This window comes from Eutrigla gurnardus (genome assembly GCF_963514095.1).
Source record: "Eutrigla gurnardus genome assembly, chromosome: 14".
NCBI classification, from domain to species: Eukaryota; Metazoa; Chordata; class Actinopteri; order Perciformes; family Triglidae; genus Eutrigla; species Eutrigla gurnardus.
The window spans coordinates 6,299,555-6,318,887 of NC_139937.1; the positions used below are offsets into that span (position 1 = coordinate 6,299,555).

The window sequence follows — 19,333 nt, forward strand, 5'->3', positions numbered from 1 at the left end:
TGACACGTCTATACATAAACAAGCTGCGAGATACAGAACACGCTGATTATTTCAAATCACAAAACAGGGCTTTCTGGAAAACACTGCCAATTAGCAACTTCCCCTCGTAGGGAGCCGCCACGCTGCACGCCATGAGCTCATGGCCGTTATCAGCGTACTCCTGGCTCACCACCGGCTGCTCTGAGTGAATGTCCTTGATCCGGATCACCTGGAGGAAAACGGGAATAAAGTTACCAGGCCATCTTCCTGCCTGGCACGGTCACCTCTAGTCTCACATAACCAGACCTAAATGCCGTGTTAGCACAAAAGAAACACTGGCTGAACCAATCACAATCGTCTTGGGTGGCACCAAGCAGAGAACTGAAAAATGATTTACATAGCAGATGGTGAAAGGGAGGAGAATTCCACATGCGACCACCTGACTTACACATTCAGTGAGTCACTACCTTTACTGTAGCTCTAAGAATAAACTTCCAAAAAGCCCATGACTGCAACGAGGAGGTCTATCTGGCAGATAGCTTCCATTCTCTCTACAGCAGTTTGATTTAAGAAGCCCTTCAACCCAAATATTCTTCACAAAGTGAGAAGGTTTAAGCCAGACTCTGACATGAACTGTTTTAATGTGTGATATGACCTTGAGAGTGTCTTTACGAAATGTTTTTGTTTTTTGTTTTGCTGTTGTTTGATGACCCCCCCCCCCCCCCCGCCCACTAACCTCCGAGCCGGGTGGATCTTCAGGGTCATACATTGACAACTTCCTGCCATTTGGATGACAACCCAACCAAATGTCTCCTGTTTTGTAGTCCACCTCGATGTTATCACAGAGTGATCCAACAGCTACCGACTGGATGGAAACATTACAAACAATAAACCAATGATTATTTTCCGTCCTCTAGAAAAACTGATACAAAGTGTACAGCATGTATCCTACTGATTTTTGGATTATGTAGCAAAAAAGCAAAGTAATATTAATGTTGTAATGAATAGGTTGGCATTTTATGAAATAAACATTTTTGATTTCTTGTGGAGAGTTAGATGAAAAGATAGATATCACTCTCCGTATTTCAAAAGATGACGGACTTCTCCTTTAATTTATCATTTCATGGCTGAGGGTATAAAACAAGAAAACGCTATTACCTTAAGATGCACTAACTGTTCCCCTTCTTGTCTCTCATAAACTTCCATCTCATGTTCTAGGATATCTGAAACATAAATATACCTGCAAAAAAAAAACATTCCTGTTTATTTTTTTTTAGCATTGCAAAGGAAACATATTGCTGTTGAAACACATTCAGTTAAACAAAAACATGCACATGACAGGACTGCTGAAATGAACTGAGAATGACCGTTTGTCAGGCGATATGTTGATGCCGTTTGCAGACAGAAAGCCGTTGGCTGCCACCCTCACTTCCTTTGGACTGTAGAACACCACGTCACACCAGGGGAGGCCCAGGATGATGGTCAGAGAGTGCAGTGCCTCGTTGGGGAAGGAGTGATCATTGGTGGCGTAGAAGCTCTCCACTCCAACTGCAACGATGTCATTTACACTGAAAGACATGATGAGATTTTAAAGGCATATAGAGATTATCATATTTCAAATGCGTAATGTTTATTGTGCACACCTGTGGAGGAGCGGGTGGGTGATTGTTTTTAGGTGCACAAGTGTGTTCTCCTGAACAAAATGAAAGATCTCCACTTGGCTTTTGTGCTGAGGGTGATTGACAACAAACAGGTACACAGAGTCATCTGCAAACAAACAGCATTGTGTTATGTGTTGTTCTCCACTCCACACTTCTCACTTTTATAATCACAATCACTTCTCTCCGGACCTCACAGTAAAGTTGAATAAAAGACCTTTCTGTCAGTGTTGACCCGTGTTCTGGTATTACTGCTACACTGAAGTAGCTAAACGCTAACCTCTGTGACGCCGTACGCTTCCTGTGGCTGCTGCACAGCAAAACTCACCCCATGTTTGTCCAGTGGATGTATTTTAATGTGACTGAAATGGCTGCAGGAGAGTGAACAGTTAACAGTGTGTCTGTTATCAATGAGATCGAAGTACAAACAGTAGCACTGGATTACATTCTGCATGTATGTGTGAAGACACTGTCAACCCTTCCTGCATGGCAGACTCCACCGCTACCAATGAAAACTACATGCAAATACATGATTATGGCAAAAGGAATGTAGACTATTAATAAAAGCAATAATTAGTAAGGATTCTAACTTTTTAATTGTTTTCTTTTCTTATTGTTCAATCTATTACTTGTATTTGCTTTTCCATTGTGTTTCTATGAACCAATTTGTAACTTTCCACTCAACACAGTTAAAATCCTTTCAAACTATATTTTCAAGCCATTTTCCTTTTTTTTATGGGCAAAATATGCACACAATAAAAGAAAAATACAAGGGACTTCCAAAGTCTGCTAAATAATATCAATACAACCAAAAATTATACTTGCAAACATGAATGCAGATCTGATTTCATTTTTAATTGTGTTTATTTATGTTGGATTACCTCATCACCAGTAAATTCAAAAACGAGTATGTGCATGATGTTTGCTCACCATTATACTGAACCACAATTAAATAAAACATCTGTAGGGCTTTGATGCATGCGTCAACAAAATCTGTGATTATAACGTCTGGCTTTCCATTCTGTTCACACTCTAATTAGCTCTTATTATATCACTTACAATTTATTTTGCCTTTATTGTTCTTCTACAGAACACAACAAGCACCAGAGTCACTTCAGGTCCAGTTCATTTAGTATCCGTTAGATAAGCGCTCTCATAACAACCAAGGTGATTTAAATACATCTTTTGATGTAAAGAGAGAGACTTTATTCCTTATTTTTCTGTCTTTTCAAGCCATTTTTGCATCATATAGATTAACAATGACAGTTGAATGAATATACTGCACCAGATGTGTACTTTACCTGCCTCATCGATGTACACACTGATGCCATGCGGGTTGAAGGAGCTGAGGTCCAGCTCTCCTTTGATCTGCAGCTCCACGGGAGTCGGCTTCGGGTGCAGCAAATCCAAAACATACATTTTCCCTGGTTCATCGGAGAACGAAGGTACTCCAGGATAGTCCAACCCCTGGGGTGCAAAACACTTGCTTGAGGAACATCATTACTTCATGGATTATGTCAACTAACTGGTCATCACAACTCCTTTAAAACTGTTGACCCATAATTTGACATCATGTAGACGGTTATTTAAGGGAAGTGATGCAGGGGGGAGGGGTTAAGATTCATGCAACTATGCTCAAATGTCAGAAAACATACTGTGCTTAGAAAGGCCAGCCCATCTCTTAGTATTGTGATATCCTCTGCCCCATATTCTGCACAAAACAAAATAAAGTTTGTTATTTAGTTCTTTCACTTTACCACAGTGCCGACACATGACCCACTGTCAGCCAACTGGACTTCAGACTCTTCATGTGATCTCATTTGACATACAGATGGTCCAGAAATGCATTTCAATTACGGATCATTTTGGAGTGTGATTCCCCAAATTAAGACATTATGACATGAACATAGAGTTAAGAATGCCTACCAATATTCTTTAAATATTGACAGTTGAGGTGTTTCACTGGCACTTCTCTGGAACTGAGGGCCATTTCCCTGCAAAACAAACAAACATGCATCAGTCTTTCATAGGAAAACAAAACTGCAAGTCTACCATAGTTAATAATTGTTAGTGTTTGATTAGCAAGATACTTAATTAACTTAACTTAACTTTTACTTGCAGTACTAAGCAACAGCTGTCAACCTAACATACACCTAAACCTCTACATGCCTCTAATTTATGAAACAAAACACTTACTTCAGTTGAAGAAACCGGTGTCCAATGACAGCTGCAAACGCAGCAACAACAACAGCAACCACTACTTTCCTCATGGCAGCCATGTTTATAAATATCAAAGGTTAAACAGGAAGTCGTTCGCAGTGCCCTTACATAGCTGTACCAAAGATGGCGCTAGTGTGTCAAAATGTATTTAATTTTGCATGCAGTTATATGTCTGCAGTTTTACATAACTTCTTAGTGCAGTTATTTAACCACAACACGAACTATGGCTGTAACACAACCCTCTTTATTGTTTTATTTAAATCCAAAAAACAAACAAAAAAACAAAATCTGACGATAGCAATTAAAACAAGTAAAATTCACTTTCATACAGTGCATATGTACAGATTTCAAGCCTGAAAAATATTATTTTCATGGTACACAGCAAAATATATATGAATTATTTACGTGTGATGGGAATTCAAGTTTGGTTAAAAAGTTTTCCCAACTAGGCAGTTTAGTCATTTATGTTTTTGAGACCACTTTCAAATACAAATATGCTGTTTGAAAGTGCTCATTGCTATAAAATCAGATGAACACAATCCATCCATCTCCTCATGCATCCTCGTGCACTCTTTTCAGAGTCTGTTCCACTAAAACAGGTGCCACGTATATCATCAATCAAATCATCGTCGCCTTGTCTGATTGAGAGTCAGTCATCTGTTGAAGAGTCACTACTTCAAATCACAGCACAGGGCTTTATGGAACACAGTGCCAACGAGCAACTTCCCCCCATAGGTCGCTGCGACAGAGGAGCCAATGAGGACCTGGCCGTCGTCGGCGTACACCTGAGTCACCACGGGCTCATCGGAATGAATGTTCTGGATTTGGATGACCTGAAGAAAACATCATTATGAGAAAAGAAGACTTATGGCGAGATCAATATGATGCAATCGGCAAAATAAAGGTCATATTTTGCCTGTTACTGTAATGTTGTCACACCGCAAACGGACAAACCTCTGAACCAGGCGGGTCCTCGGCGTTAAACTTGAAAAGTTTCCATGCGTTGGGGTGGCAGCCCAACCACAGGTCACCACTTTCAGGCTCCACTTCAATGTTGTCACAGAGTGAACCCACAGCCACCGACTGGAGACATGTCACAGACAGGGTTAGGATTATACACACATCTTGGTCCCTTCATTATCTCAAATGACAATACACCACTATTTGATTTTTGTACTTTGTGGGGCGTATACCAATTTTGCAATCCCATGCAGAACATTTACTATTAGGGGTATTTCAAAGTAAGGATTTGGAAATTAAATTAATTTAACTATACCTTTACTTTACCTTGTGTAAGAAGTAAGTGTTGGTTTATAGCATCAGTCTCTACCAACTGCATTTTCAATATTCATTATTGCAGAATGATTTTAAAACGGTCACAATTAACATATATAATATAAATATATTGGAATATTGGACACATTATTGCTAACATCATGATGATTAATATCATTCATGATAATAATTTCCCCCACACTACCTAGCCCGCTAGTATTTAATATTAAAGTCTAATATTAATAAAATAAGAAGAAAAGTATAAAATGCTTAATTATTAAATCTGACAAAAGCATAATCATTCATCAGTGGACAAACAGTGATATTTTTAAAAGTGCTGAAAGAAATGTTTCATAACACTGAAACGTTGACTGATTTACCTTCACAGAGACCAATGCATTGTCTTCTTTCCGTTCCAACACATGCACATTGTGGTCAAATAGATCTGCCACATATATATGCCTATACGTGAAAAAGAAGATGAGGAAAATGAAGAATTTCAGACTTTTAAAGTATGAATAACCATACGCCCACACCTACATATCATTCTTACCTTTTGTCCGGCGAGATATTAATGCCATTTGCAAAGTAATACCCCTCAGAGACCACTTTTACTTCCTTGGGACTGTAGTGCACAACATTACTCCAAGGCAGAGCCAGAAAAGGCTCCACCAAACCTTTGAGGATTTCACTGGTAAAGTAGTGATCATTGGTTGCATAGAAGCTCTCCACTCCCACGACCACAATATCGTTCATGCTGGAGAGATAAATCAGAATTTAACATGTTTTATTAGATAGAATAATTACATAATTAATCACAATATAAATATATTCTGAATAACTATTTTATAACTTGAGAGAGTTTTACAAATCCCCCTATTCAGTGACTCACAAGTGCAGCTCATGGTGGGTTCAAAGCTGTGATCGTACAGTACCTGTGAAGAAGCTCATGTTTTATGGTTTTCAGGTGCACCAGTGATTGGTCGTCCTCAAGATATTTGAACAGCTCTACTTGGCTTTTGTGTTGAGGATGATTGACGACATACAGGTATATCGTGTCATCTAGTGAGAAACAGAGAACGCATTTTAAATCACAAATACTGGCAACCAAGCTGATGTGTGTATGTGTGTGTGTGTGTGTGTGTGTGTGAGAGAGACATCTGTGTGCGTGCGAGACGTGTGCAACCACGGATAAACGACGAGTGCTTTTACCACTTGGATCGATGTATACACTGATGCCATGAGGGTTGAATGATTCCAGATCAAAGTTTCTTGGCATGCGCAGCTCCACCGGTTTCATGCGGGGATCATTCATATCAAGAGAGAAGATCTTTCCCGGGACATCTGAAGATTGCATTCCAGGATACTTTAGACCCTTGAGATAGTTTTTAAAACAAACTTAATTATGCAGAAATAGCCTATAACACATTGCAGATTGTGTTGGAAAAGATCAAGCCCAATGGTCAGATTTAGTGGTGTAACTTCCAACTCGTCAAATGTTTGGTAAGTGCCTTTTGGCATTGGAGAAGGGCTCATCACATTATGCCATGGGACCCCAAAAGATTCTTCCCCATAGACTTACATTACGACCAATATGTTGTAAAATGAACTAATAGCCAAATGCAAGTTTATTGTCCTTCCGTCATTCATATGACTGAGCCCTATCAACACTGGGCTGAAGACTAGGAGGCGGGGTTAAAGGAAACACTAGTTGCTCTATGGGCCCCATGGATGCAGAAGATTGCAGGAATATCCGGGTAATTGTAATTCATGCCCTGTCAGTGTTCAAAGATCCGCTAACGTTAGCCTAGCTATGATGCTAACAGGCGCTTCTAAACTCGACAGGCCGGGGAGGAGTCAGCCGCCTCAGTTTTTGTCCACCTAATCCTAGGGAGGCTACCCGGGCCCCGAATGGTAGATTTTATGATTATTTTTTTAAACTTATATATAGGTCGAGATCAAAGTAATCAACTGTGTAGATTCCGAAAATGGGCAGTTTTATGGAAATTGATGGGTTCTAAAATCTTATTATGATTATTTTACATACTCCCAAATGTAAATATAGGGTTACCTTATATAGTATAAAATACTATTATTGTCGTCATCTTCATAATCATCATCTACACTAATTTTCAACTTTCATAAAACTTCCAATATTTGAAATCTACACAGTTGACTTCTCATTCAATATATTTGAAATTAATTTAATTAGCATACGGAAATTGTAAATAAAAAACAAACAAACTTGGATCTGTTGTTCGGGGTAGCCTAATTTTACGGGAACCAAAATGTTGTTTCCCTCTGGTTCGAAGCGACGGTTAGCATCACAGCTAGGCTAACATTAACGTTTATTTGCCGGCAGCCAATCAGAGGCAGAGTTGTAGAGGGTCTTCATGGCATACTCGGTAAGGCGCTCACGCACATGCGCAGAACGAATCAGGCAGCTGGGACAGACTAGAGTCCTTAAAAGGAGTCATCACCTGGAAATCGCAATTTCTCTTGTTAAAACATGCATATCTGTGTTTGACCTCAGTTGAAACTTGCCTGAAAGGCTGGAGTTTGAAAGTGGCGCCGTTTTTTCGCTTCTGCTCTTTTTCCGAACAGGAATAGCACACAAGGGTGTGCATTCCTAAAGCACGAGATTTTGATTCTGCGCCTTCGGTGACGTCACCGTGGCGGCTACTTGCATAAGCCCACCCCTCTTTCACCACCCAACCCCGCCCCGTCCGCTACCTGAAATCGCCGAAGCGCCGCCATTATGTTTTGGAGTCTGCATGCAGGCAAGCCCCCCCGGCTCTGTCCTTCCTGCGGCGAATCAACGCGCGCCTCATTACATATTATACAATGCACATCCGGACCAGTCAAAACCTCGCGCGTAATCTCGCGTGATAAAATCGCGGTACGAAAAAGGGTCAGAACAAGCTCAATGTTTGATTAAATTTTTTTTTTTTTTTTCTAATAAGTTTTACGAATTGATCCAAAGCGATCCAAGGGGGGTTGGATACGTATAAAACCAGGTGATGACTCCTTTAAGAGAGAGGACAGACGTGCCCTCGATGCACCTTTCACAGGAATGAACAGGGCCCCCGCCTCCGACGCTGCAGGCAGTTCTCTTTCTACATACATATATACATACATACATACACATATATATATATATATATATATATATATATATATATATATATATAATCTGTGATGCTAATAGGCACTAACGTCAATATCTGACGAGCAGGGAGTGAGAATGTCCTCAATGGGTGTGGTTGAAGATCATGGGAGGGATTAAACATAAATGTTGAGCATATCAATTATATCAATATCAAAATATTTACAATATTAGGTTAAAAAACACTTGTTTTATTGACAAAAAGTTCTTCTAAGTTTCAGCTTTAACTTCAGTTTTCTATTTACACCAGAGGGCGACTCGAAAACTTACAGTGCTGATAAAGGCAAGTCCGTTTCCAAGGATAGTGATGTCCTCTGCGCCATAATCTGAAAGCAGCGAAAGTTAGCAGTCAGCACAGTTCGTTTTAATGTTCATATTGTTGATACTTCTTGTTGTGGCGTTCCTCACCCAGATTTTTGAGAGCAACACAGTTGGGGAGGTGGTTTTGGGTCAGCTCCCTTGAGGCGAGGGTCCTGTTCCTGCAGAGTTTCCAACACAGATAGATGACAGAATGATACTTTGTTTTCCCGAATGAAGAAGTGGGGGACTATCCACGTACCTGAAGTTGACCGCCCTCTCTCCGAGCAGCACCGCTAAAGCAGCTATCACAAGCGAGACGATGGCTCCCTTTCCCATTTTGGAATACCGCTAAGTAAGTAGTTAGCCTACCTACTTAGCAGTTTGCATCTGTGGCCGAGGCGCGTCACAGCAGGCAAGCGCAACTAATGCTGCCTTCAAGACTGTCGGGAAAATATCAACACATCTTATATCCCTTTGTTTTACTGATTGTGATTAAATTTGTCGTCTTTGACTTTGGTGCATAAATACTCAAATTACTTACATATGCATTTTTCCATATGCATGTTAGCATTCAACCTGACACGACCTATCTCTTCATATCATTCCTAGGTCTTCATAGCACGTTTGAGGGACATTCTAGCTCTATATGTAACGTCAACCACATGTGAAGATAACATCTATTGCATGTATTGCTATTGTCAAAAAACAGCCCTAACAAAAACACTTGCACACGAAAAATAATTTGGCGTATGTGATTTTGAAGAGGCACCTGAATGCATCATCATGGTTGGAGATAGCTCGCATACATAAACATGCATCTAAAAACAGCTGTAATGCTGCCATCTCATTTTAAAAGTGCTCTAAATCATGAGTTGAATGTCGTTGATCAGTTTTGATATGTTGAGTTGAGTACAGGTTCCGTACTTGTGGACCAGATGCTGTGAATGTAAATGGACCTCTTTACAGGAGTCTTGTGTGTGTAAATGTTAACTTTCGCTAAACCGATGTGGAAAAACCAGCATGCTTAGCACTGCATGTTTTGTGGCATCCTTCATTTTTTTTCCAACAGAGAACATGCATGAGTCATTCATCTTCCAATTTATTGTAATGAGTTGCACCTAATATGGTCCGGGGGTGTACATGTACTCCCACCATTTCAGCCAGCAGTGACAGGAAAAAGGTGTGCTGTGAATGTGATTCACTGCTCTTGTTCACACATTCAGCTTTTATTCTTCTGAAACTCTCTAGAAATGCATACAACACATTTGATGCCTCCACAATTCAAAAGAATAATAATAAAAAAAACACCACAATGTAGAAAATGATTAAGGATGAATGCATTGCACTCACTTTGTTCAAACGTGAATGTATAAACAGTGACAGAAAGCTGGGGAATCCACTTTGAATATGATTACATTAAATAATTTGGCGCCAAAATTATTTATCCATAGAAAATTGTCATGTGGGACTTGCTGACTACGCTGCTCTGCTTTATATTAATATATATTGCCAATGTGACCAGTCAACAAAAGGTATATTCAATAATAATAATGTAGTTCCTGCAAAGCCCTGTTTAAATTGTTTATTTTTGAAGTTGTTTTTGTAGGTGATGACTCCTCCCAACATAAAACAAAAAGTTACAAAATTGTCTATGTAATCAAAATCATGTGTAAGAGACTTCATAAAAAACAAACATGAACACATACATACACATATAGAAGTGAAAGTAACATAAAATTGGCAAACTATTGACCCTGTGATACTCAGCATTGGGTGCATGCAACCTGACAGTAACTGTAGAATATCTACAAAAGTCCAATTAAAGAATTATAGCATCTAACAACTTCAAAACACCAACAACTCCTGCACATTACATCGTGTGCATCCAGCGAGCACTGTGAGGTGGGGCACACCAGATTTCCGACTCTTTGTTTTGTGAAGTCTTGTCAAGGTTCACAGTGTAATACAGCAGGATCCCCATCAAACAGTTTCAAGCAAGACTGTATATTTGGAACATACAAAATAAATTTTATTATCCATTCTCTTCATGTCTACATCTTATTAGAGTTTCTAGACAATGGCATTGTCAAATAACACACCCAAATTAATTCTAATAATCCTGACAGGTGCAACAATACATTTCTGTCAAGTCCAGGTGTCAAAATATAACTGAATGTGAAAAGCAATTTAAATCTTCTCCTTTGTTATTTTCAACATAAAAAGGGGAGCCATGGCCCTGGGCCGCAGTGAGAGCTAGGCAGGACATGGCCATGAGCACACATAAACACGGGTGAGGAAGTGGCTTCAGGGTTGAGCCCCGGTGGCTGCAGGGACTTGTGTAGCCAGGGTGTTGGGAGCGGAGATAACGGGTGATCCAGCAATGTTAGCCAGTGGCTGTGAGGAGGACATTGAGGTGATGCCTGGGGAGACAGGGGGGGAGGGGGGGATTAATCATCTCATAGCAGGTTATATTTACATGTCATCATAATCTCAAATTACAGATTTAACTTCAATTACAGCCATAGAAACAGTAAGATTGAGACATATTTGTTCTCACAAGCTGGCCTTTTATTTGGCTGTAAATAAAGTTTTATTGCTCATTTGACCCCCCCCACCAATAGATGATAGACAAACTTTCTATGCAACCGTTAGCAATTTTACTTTACTTACTTATCAGAGATGTAACTTTCTTAAAAAGCCTAAATTATGAGAGGAACATCATTCTGAGCAGGGTTACTTACCAGCCATCATACTTGAGGAGCTGACTGGCGTGGAGCTGGCAGCCATTCCTCCAGGAGTGGCCCCTCTTCCCTGATCTTTAACGATGGGATCTGCAAACCAAAAGGGGATTTCAGTGCCTCATAAACCATTACAATTAAGTCACATTACACTTGCAAAAAGAAAGAGATGTTGACAGGGAAATTAAAATAAATAATTAAAAAAATGGTGAGACACAAACTTACAGAAGTAGGGGTGATCCATGGCCTCTCTGGCCGTGAGGCGGGCTTGATGGTCATAACGCAGCAGTTTGTCCAGAAAGTCTAGAGCCTCTGTGCTGACCAGGTGCTGGTTCTCGCTGTGCACAAACCTCTCCCACCTTTTGCGGGAGTGTCTATAGAGAAAGGATCGAGTGTTAATGTGAGGTGTTCATATGCCAAAAATCTTGGTCATAATATTGAATGATACTTTTAAAAGGTCAAACAAATACAATGTTTTACCTTCCGAGAATGTCATTGAACCGTGGATCCAACTCGATGTTGTACTTGTCGATGTAGTCGTACAGGTCCTCGGTGCCCAGTACTTTTGCAATTCGCACCAGCTGCAAGCATAATTCAATAATTAAAAGAGGGCAAATAGATTTGTTTCATCATATGAAAGGCATTGCGGGTTATGGATTCCATCGCAGTTTAGTGTCATAGTCATTGTTAAATTAATCATGAAAATGTTACATTAGATCACAATAATAAAAAATAAAATAATATTTGAGATCTGTACAATTTGAATTTTGTTTATTATCAAACCTAACCTAGTTTTTTTTTTGAGTGAAACATAGTAATGTTTAAATATGATACACCTTTTTCCTGTTTACTAGAATGATAATTACACTAAAAAGTTGTACAAGATGATTACTTGAGAAATGCACCGATAGTAGTGAAAAACCATTTCAGCTGTTATGTGACATAGGCTTACAAAACATGACCACAAAAGAGCCACAGAATAACCTGGAAATGCTGTGTTGAGTGTTACAATGTATGTCGGGAAAGCCCACAACACAAACGAGCTTTACTCCCATAGATGTGTTGTGACCCCACTGGTACAGTTCTACATTGATCTTTTAGCCCTTTTGTTTTGCATTCAGTTTACCAAACTCCAAAAAACAAATAATAAATGTCTTCACTCGCTTAAAACTGCGATAACTTTGAGAAAGACATAAAATACCAGGTGCTCCAGCAGAGCTGCTTCTGTCCAGTGAAGAATAATGTGGTTTGTGTAAAACTGACAGTGTTTTTGCAATATTGAAAAGAAATACAGCCCCAGACACTGCTAACTTTTGGCCACATGTTTGTGACCACATACTTGCAATACTAAAGAAAAATACAAGTGTTAACAGGACGTGATTCGGCATACCTGATCATAGTTGTCATGACCATGAAAGAAAGGCTCCTTTCTGAAGATCATGCTGGCGAGCATGCAACCCAAACTCCACATGTCCAAGCTGTAGTCATACATCTACAAATATAGATCGAGAGGTGAAAAAACTGCAAGTGGCTGCAGTGAATACATTTAAATACTGTAAATGCAATGTGCCATTTTGACCAACTTGTATAAAATTGGGACACACAGAAGTAGAGTATAGGAGGCCCACCTGGTAATCTACCAACAGTTCAGGTCCTTTGAAGTACCTGGACGCCACTCTCACATTGTATTCCTGGTTTGGGTGGTAGAATTCTGCCAAACCCCAATCGATTAGGCGGAGCTGAAAGATTAAATAAAATAAAAAAATGTAATCTAAATTATTAAAAAATGTGATTATCTTATGTCAAAGCAGGGAAGAGAGAAACTGGGGAGAATGGTCAGCATGCGAGACAATACCTTTCTGTGTTCATGGTCAATCATAACATTGTGTGGCTTGACATCTCTGTGCATAATCCCCATACTGTGACAGTAATCCAGAGCCTGTTTGGCAAAAAGGGGGAAAAATATATCTTTATGTTAAGTGTATACACTGAATATTAAACGGACACAACTGGAGCTTGATACAATTTTTCTTTTCTTCAACCGATGCAGATCATAAAATGTAGTGGAAACAACAAATTGAGTTTACCAAAAGCAGTTACTTACCTTTAAGATTTCGTACATGTAGAACCGTATGTCAAAGTCAGATAGGGTTTGATACAATTGCTGTAAAAAGATAAAAAAGAATGTGTGAGCCATCTGGGGAAAAAAATCAACATATCAATAATTACGTCAAGAAAGCATTGATTTTTACCTTGAAATCTGTGTTGTTCACATGTTCAAAGACCAGAGCAGGGGTTCGGGACTGCAAGGAAAGAGAGAAAACGTGAGTTTATGCATGAAACATTGTAGATACATTTAAATATTTACAATGCAAAAAAGGGAGAATCAAATTACCACAGGATCCTTGACGATATCTAACAGTGAGATGATATTTGGGCCACCCCTCAGATTCTCCAGGATCTTTATTTCTCTCTTGATTTTCTTTTTCTTGACCGGCTGTGAACAGAGATACATCTTGTGAGGTACATGAAATCTCCACTAAAGTGACTCAATGTTATTACTATGTTCTACCAAAAAAAAAAAAGTTTGTAACACTTTTATAAATTACCAAGACAACCAATTAATCATCTCCATACCTTCAGTATTTTGACGACCACTTTTTCATTGTTTGTGATGTTTATGGCTTCAAACACTTCACTATATTTGCCTCTCCCTAGTTTTCTGACGAGCTGATAGTCGTCTTGGTTCCTAAAAAGAAAAAAGCCAGAGTGAACAATGATGAGACGACCAACAAAGCAAAGCAAAAGAAAACAATTAGGGCCCAATAGTTTCCCTTTGCCTTACCCCCATTCAACAACATGGGACTCATAGTCCCAATATTCCCGAGGTCTCTGTGTGTTTACATCAGGGTAAACTCGAGAGCGGCTTGGGACAGGGCCAGACATATTCTACACAGGATCTTCTCTAAATCTCCTAAAACAAAAATATATTTTAAAAAATGGTTAATTAAAAAGACAGGGAAAAGACAAGTTAATTCAAGGGCATTTAAGTACTAAAGTACAATGGTTAGCACTCGAGGACATCAAAACGCTTCAAATTGGTGATTTAACCTAATTATAAGACAACACTCTACCTGGGAGGTTCCCTCCAGGATGATGGTGATAGATGTATTGAAACAGGAGCAGTTGAGATGCCTTTATGGTAAGAAAGCTAAATGGGCATACAGATATAAAACAATTACTATTACTATTACAGTCAAAGCAATTCATATTAGCTCAACACCATATGTGAAACAGAGAAAAGCCAATCAAAGCTTAAAAGCCATTTTTACTTATTTTTTTTCTCCCCACAGGATGTTGAGCTGAATAAGAGTTTCGGATGAAACTGCAGATGTTTCATGCAGAAGGCAGCAAATGCAGTCATTTAAAATAGCTGCATGTGTTATTTAAATACCACGAACATAACAAATAAAAACATTTGAAACGAAATGATTGGTGTATATGTATCTAAATATGGTAGCAGCACGTAAAATGTAGGGACCTGAATGTTAAATGGGGGCATCCAACCAGTCTAATCAGGAGGTACAGGGCTCAATACAGTCATCACTGGGGGCTACACCAAGGCAGTATCTCCTGTTGAAAAAGCCAATACGTAGGTTGATTAAAATCAATGCTGTCAATTAAGCAAACACGAACAAACTATCTGAGCAAATATATATTCGAGCCAGTACAGCTAGTAAGGCTACATTTAATTAAAGGGCTTACGAGATTATATATCAAATCGGAAAATGGCCTCTCCGTTACAAGACACTCGCTCAGTTATCGCCAGTTTGCCCGCTAAATACTTTAATAAAAGGTGAGTACACGCACAAACCCCTTGTGGCCCAAGGCCTGTACAAGTGCAGCGGAGCTAACGGCTAGCTCTCATGCAAACCGGGCAGCTGGTCGAGCTGCTCGCTAGTTAGCATTAGCTCGTCAACAGCAGAGGGAAAAGCCGGTTGGAAAGTCACTACTAGCGTTAGCTTTCGGCGACATTGTGGGCCCGTAACGGAAACAAATGAACACCCCGCCTCGATACGGCCAATTAATAATAACGGTGATTAATATTAAAGGTAGAGAAAAACAAAACGCTTCGAAAAATATATTAACTAAAGCTAGAAAGTGCTAAGCTAGCAGGCTAGGGGAGTGAATAGCTTACTGCCTGGCGAGGCAACTGACTGACAACGCCTTGAAAAAACATCCTACAAACACTGTGATCGAGCAGTAGAAAGGCACCGCCGTTATGTTACTTGTTCTCGGCTTCTCCCCACATATAAAACACTCAACAGCGGTTCCAAACCTACGACGATTTGTGATTAAATAACACGATTACCTCTCAGCGTTGTTGGGACGTCAATATGGCGATGCTTAGGATCAAGAGCTTAGTGCGAACAGCCTCTCCTGCAGAGGGCGCTCTCCTTTTTCTTTTTCGTGGGGGGAGACTGTAGCTCCCTTTTCCACCAACAGGTCTGATACAGCAGGAACTTTTATCTGCATGTCTTTATGTGCACTCAGTCACAACTGTAATGTTTTGTCAGTGAATCTCATTCATTTGAAGCTACCCCAAACGCACTGTTCATTTCCACAAAGCAACATGCACATTTAAAACCCCCACATGCCCTGATATAATATTGTTTGGGGCCAGTATGATTCAGTTGGCCTTCATATTTCACAATTTATATGATAGTTGGAGTACAGCAGGCACACACACACCTTGCCTGCAATTCAAACATTTTTGTAACACCGCTTTTCATCACCTGATTGCTGCATTATTGTGCTCTCTGTTTCAGGATATTTCTAGAGGTATAAACTAATGCTCAGTAAAGGGCCTGTTTTAAAAGGTTCTTTGTCATGCCAAAATATAGAGGTCACTAGGTAAATGGACAATGGTCAAATAGTGAGGGAAAACAATAGGCTCCATGTCCTGTGGCATCATTTTAAAGGTTACCTCCGCCATATGAAAGGCCAGGGGGGCATTTTCCTGACGTTACCAACCACCTGTAATCGACTCCTAATAGAGAGAAAGACTAATCCTCTTTGTGAGTTTGAATGTCGAGAATGTTGTTTCCATCTTGACTTGATATAATGAATAGACCTTTGTAAACTGCGTCTGTAGCCTAATTGTTGCTTCTCTGCTTGCAAGTCATGCACTGTTAAACACAAAGAAATAGTCTTTGACTAGCTACTCAATCTGATACATCTTGTCAGAATATATAATTACCTGGGGTGGGACCTATTAAAGGTAAAAACTCAGGATAAAGTCCCAGTAGGCCCTACATCACAGCACACTTGGACACAGCTGGGGACCATCATCAACAATGAAGCTGTAAGTTACTATATTTTGTCAAATCGATTTTTGTATTTTTAAAATCTGCCTTTGATGTATATTACATTTCCCAGCTGCAAATGACGATGCGAAAAAAGTTGATACAAACATGCATTTCAACTAATCAGTTCTATTCAATTCAATTCATTAATTGTAGTTTTATTTTTTTTTCAGCTTCATGTATTGTCTACTTCTTCCATTTGCAACTATGGTGGTAGCTGCCCCAGTCAGAGGTAAATCAACATGAAGGGAGAAAAAAAGATCAGATGTTGTAATACATTTGCAATTCATTAAATAGGACATAGAAATAACACCTTTTTTGTCTTTCTTTTTTTCAAGTGCGAAGAGAAAATGTGTTATGCTTCCTAAATGGTCAGATTATGTCATTATTTTGTTTTACATGAAAAATAATATAAACACCTGCTTTTTTAAATGAGATGAATAATTATTTAAAAGTATACTGTTAACTTGTATCACATAACTTGTTCATTACTCTTGTAGATGCAGTTGGCATGCCTACTGAAAATACCTTACCTGAAAACACAACAGGTTGGTGGTTTGAAATGCAACTCTCAGATGCACTAAGATTTTGTTTTAAAACGGGAAGGAATCATGTCACTAGATCCTCAAAGTACTTTTTGTTCCCCAAGAAAATAATTGTTAACTTCAAAGAAAAGAGACAAAAACAGAACAGTTGGTATTTGTATTGTTTCATAATTTTGCTTTCACATGATCTGATTGTAAGCGTATAAAACAACCTCAGTGATTACTATCATGCATATTTTCTCACATCTGCAGCATTTCAAAACCCTCCAGGTAAACCTTTGAAAGAGAACGACTCTGAAGGTACATTTTCATGAATTTTTAACCTCTCAAAATAAATAAGCATGGATTGACTTATACTGTATACTGAATATTAATAACTAAAGCAGTGCTTTAATTTCCAAATTGTCATTTGATTTGGTATTACAGAAACAACAACCTCATTCACAGATATGTCGGAAGCACAATCTACAGAGAGCAATTTTAACAGCAATGAATTTACAGGTATCTGCTTTACTTTACATTGTAATGTAGAAAAAAATAAAATTCCATGTAAATAAAACTAGTTTTCTTAATGTTTCAGGACGTGATGTATCTGATAACAAAGGGGATGACAGCAGAGGTGCAGTACTGTACATTTATATAAAAACACACATCCCAATGTCAGTGTCAGTGCAGATGACGTACTAATGCAGATGGTGTGAAAACTTGTTCTCTTCCCAAATGCGTTCAAAGACCTCGACAGTGATGAGATCATGATTTCTAAAGCTGCGGAGAAAGATAAAGTGCCATCAAGGAAGAAAACCAATGTGGGGCCGATGGATCTGAGCAGCAAGCTTGTTCGTGACCAGGTGAGCGGGGAGTACAGTGGGCCCCGCCAAGGGCCCCGCCAAGGGCCCCACCAAGCAAGCAGAGAGCTGACTGATCTTAACCGTGAGGAGGGAATGACGGTGGATGAAAATCTGTCAGGAAAACAAGTTATCCGTCTGAGTGGAGGCCGAGTGACCGTCGGTCACCAAAGAAAGACCCCACCAGGAAGAGTTCATGGGTTGAAGGGGGCGCCGGTCTCAGGCAGCAGCAGAGACCTGCTGGATCGGGACAGTTTGGAGGACAACAATGGCAGACGTGCTCCAGTGGTCAACAGAGGAGATAGAGACTATGATGGTGAGACCAGATTTTCTAACAAAATGCATTTTTTCCAAGAATGATATAATGATGAACAATTGATTTTAAATTTCTCACAGAAACCCGAGAGTTTCTCAGCTCTGAAACGTATCCAATAGGTAAGACATTGTTTTTCCTCCCACTGGTGAATATTGTAACATCCTTCTTTGATAACTAATGCATACAATGAGTGCTTCCCTGAAAGATCTGTCAATTCTCATGTATGCTTCAGCACCTCCAGAGCCCAGCAGCTTTTCTGCTCCAGCAAAGAGCCGAGCCTCCTGATGGTTATACAAAGGTGTGTTTCCAATCAGAAAAATGTTTTCTGCTTGTATCTCCATCAATAAAGTCTGATTTAGAAAACATCTGCACCACATAATGCACATTTGAATTAGTTACACATCACCCTTGTCTAATTGTAACAAGCAGTTTTTGATCTTGTACGAATATAACGTTGAATGAATTGTTTTTCGCTCTTTTTCCAGAATCTATTTCTTCCTCATAATGAGTCAGGAGCCGCCATCTGTTGAATCATAGAGGCACACTGGCTGCTTCCATATACGGTGCTTCTGGGATTTTTTCATCCAAATTTAGTTTTACATCCATTGTGTCATGTGATGATATGAACAAATATAGCAAATAAAGTGGCTTTGACACTTTTGTGGGGATAAGATTGTGGTAATAAAGATGTCAGAAATGAAATCTGAAATAAGCACAATCATTATTTTTGATGATTTACGACGGTATCTACGTGCTACGTTGCTTTTATCTCAACATCTGAAGTCTTTGTATGTTCACTGTAATGTGAAAATGTATAAATAATCCCCTGAAATATAAATAAATAAAAAGTAGAAGAATGAATGACTTTCGTTTTTAAAATTGAAAATGTACAATAATTTCAATAGAAATATTTAAAGACAGCCTA

At 39.3% G+C, this 19,333-nt stretch overlaps 3 protein-coding genes across 4 annotated transcripts; 1 reads left to right on the forward strand and 2 right to left on the reverse strand.

Annotated features, from left to right (window-relative positions):
* Positions 1-38: 38 nt before the first annotated feature.
* On the reverse strand, positions 39-9,002 carry LOC311024846 (uncharacterized protein). The gene is made up of 18 exons (XM_084027420.1): positions 8,858-9,002; positions 8,707-8,777; positions 8,569-8,624; positions 6,345-6,507; positions 6,068-6,194; positions 5,686-5,889; positions 5,513-5,594; positions 4,812-4,940; positions 4,533-4,690; positions 3,834-3,920; positions 3,564-3,631; positions 3,293-3,348; positions 2,939-3,104; positions 1,623-1,746; positions 1,347-1,547; positions 1,138-1,219; positions 716-844; positions 39-208 (listed from the first exon to the last, which is right to left on the reverse strand). The coding sequence occupies exons 1-18, from the start codon at positions 8,932-8,934 to the stop codon at positions 47-49; spliced, it is 2,142 nt and encodes a 713-aa protein (XP_083883546.1). The 5' UTR covers positions 8,935-9,002; the 3' UTR covers positions 39-46.
* A 1,163-nt stretch (positions 9,003-10,165) lies between these two features.
* LOC311023902 (casein kinase II subunit alpha-like) lies at positions 10,166-15,847 on the reverse strand. The gene is made up of 15 exons (XM_084026013.1): positions 15,709-15,847; positions 14,878-14,969; positions 14,471-14,547; positions 14,182-14,310; positions 13,974-14,085; positions 13,732-13,833; positions 13,589-13,639; positions 13,441-13,500; positions 13,192-13,275; positions 12,965-13,075; positions 12,727-12,828; positions 11,817-11,917; positions 11,562-11,710; positions 11,340-11,429; positions 10,166-11,018 (listed from the first exon to the last, which is right to left on the reverse strand). The coding sequence occupies exons 4-15, from the start codon at positions 14,280-14,282 to the stop codon at positions 10,903-10,905; spliced, it is 1,179 nt and encodes a 392-aa protein (XP_083882139.1). The 5' UTR covers positions 14,283-14,310; positions 14,471-14,547; positions 14,878-14,969; positions 15,709-15,847; the 3' UTR covers positions 10,166-10,902.
* A 747-nt stretch (positions 15,848-16,594) lies between these two features.
* On the forward strand, positions 16,595-19,263 carry LOC311024235 (uncharacterized protein). Of its 2 annotated transcripts, XM_084026554.1 has the most exons (12): positions 16,595-16,701; positions 16,876-16,934; positions 17,041-17,073; positions 17,203-17,250; positions 17,500-17,547; positions 17,674-17,748; positions 17,828-17,866; positions 17,968-18,408; positions 18,489-18,527; positions 18,641-18,706; positions 18,894-19,151; positions 19,192-19,263. In XM_084026554.1, exons 1-10 carry the CDS (start codon positions 16,694-16,696, stop codon positions 18,691-18,693), a joined length of 843 nt encoding a protein of 280 aa, XP_083882680.1. In that variant the 5' UTR covers positions 16,595-16,693; the 3' UTR covers positions 18,694-18,706; positions 18,894-19,151; positions 19,192-19,263. The 2 variants fall into 2 exon arrangements, with proteins under 2 accessions (XP_083882680.1, XP_083882681.1); XM_084026555.1 differs by lacking the exon at positions 19,192-19,263 and having other exon boundaries at positions 17,695-17,748; positions 18,894-19,146.
* The last annotated feature ends 70 nt before the right edge of the window (positions 19,264-19,333 follow it).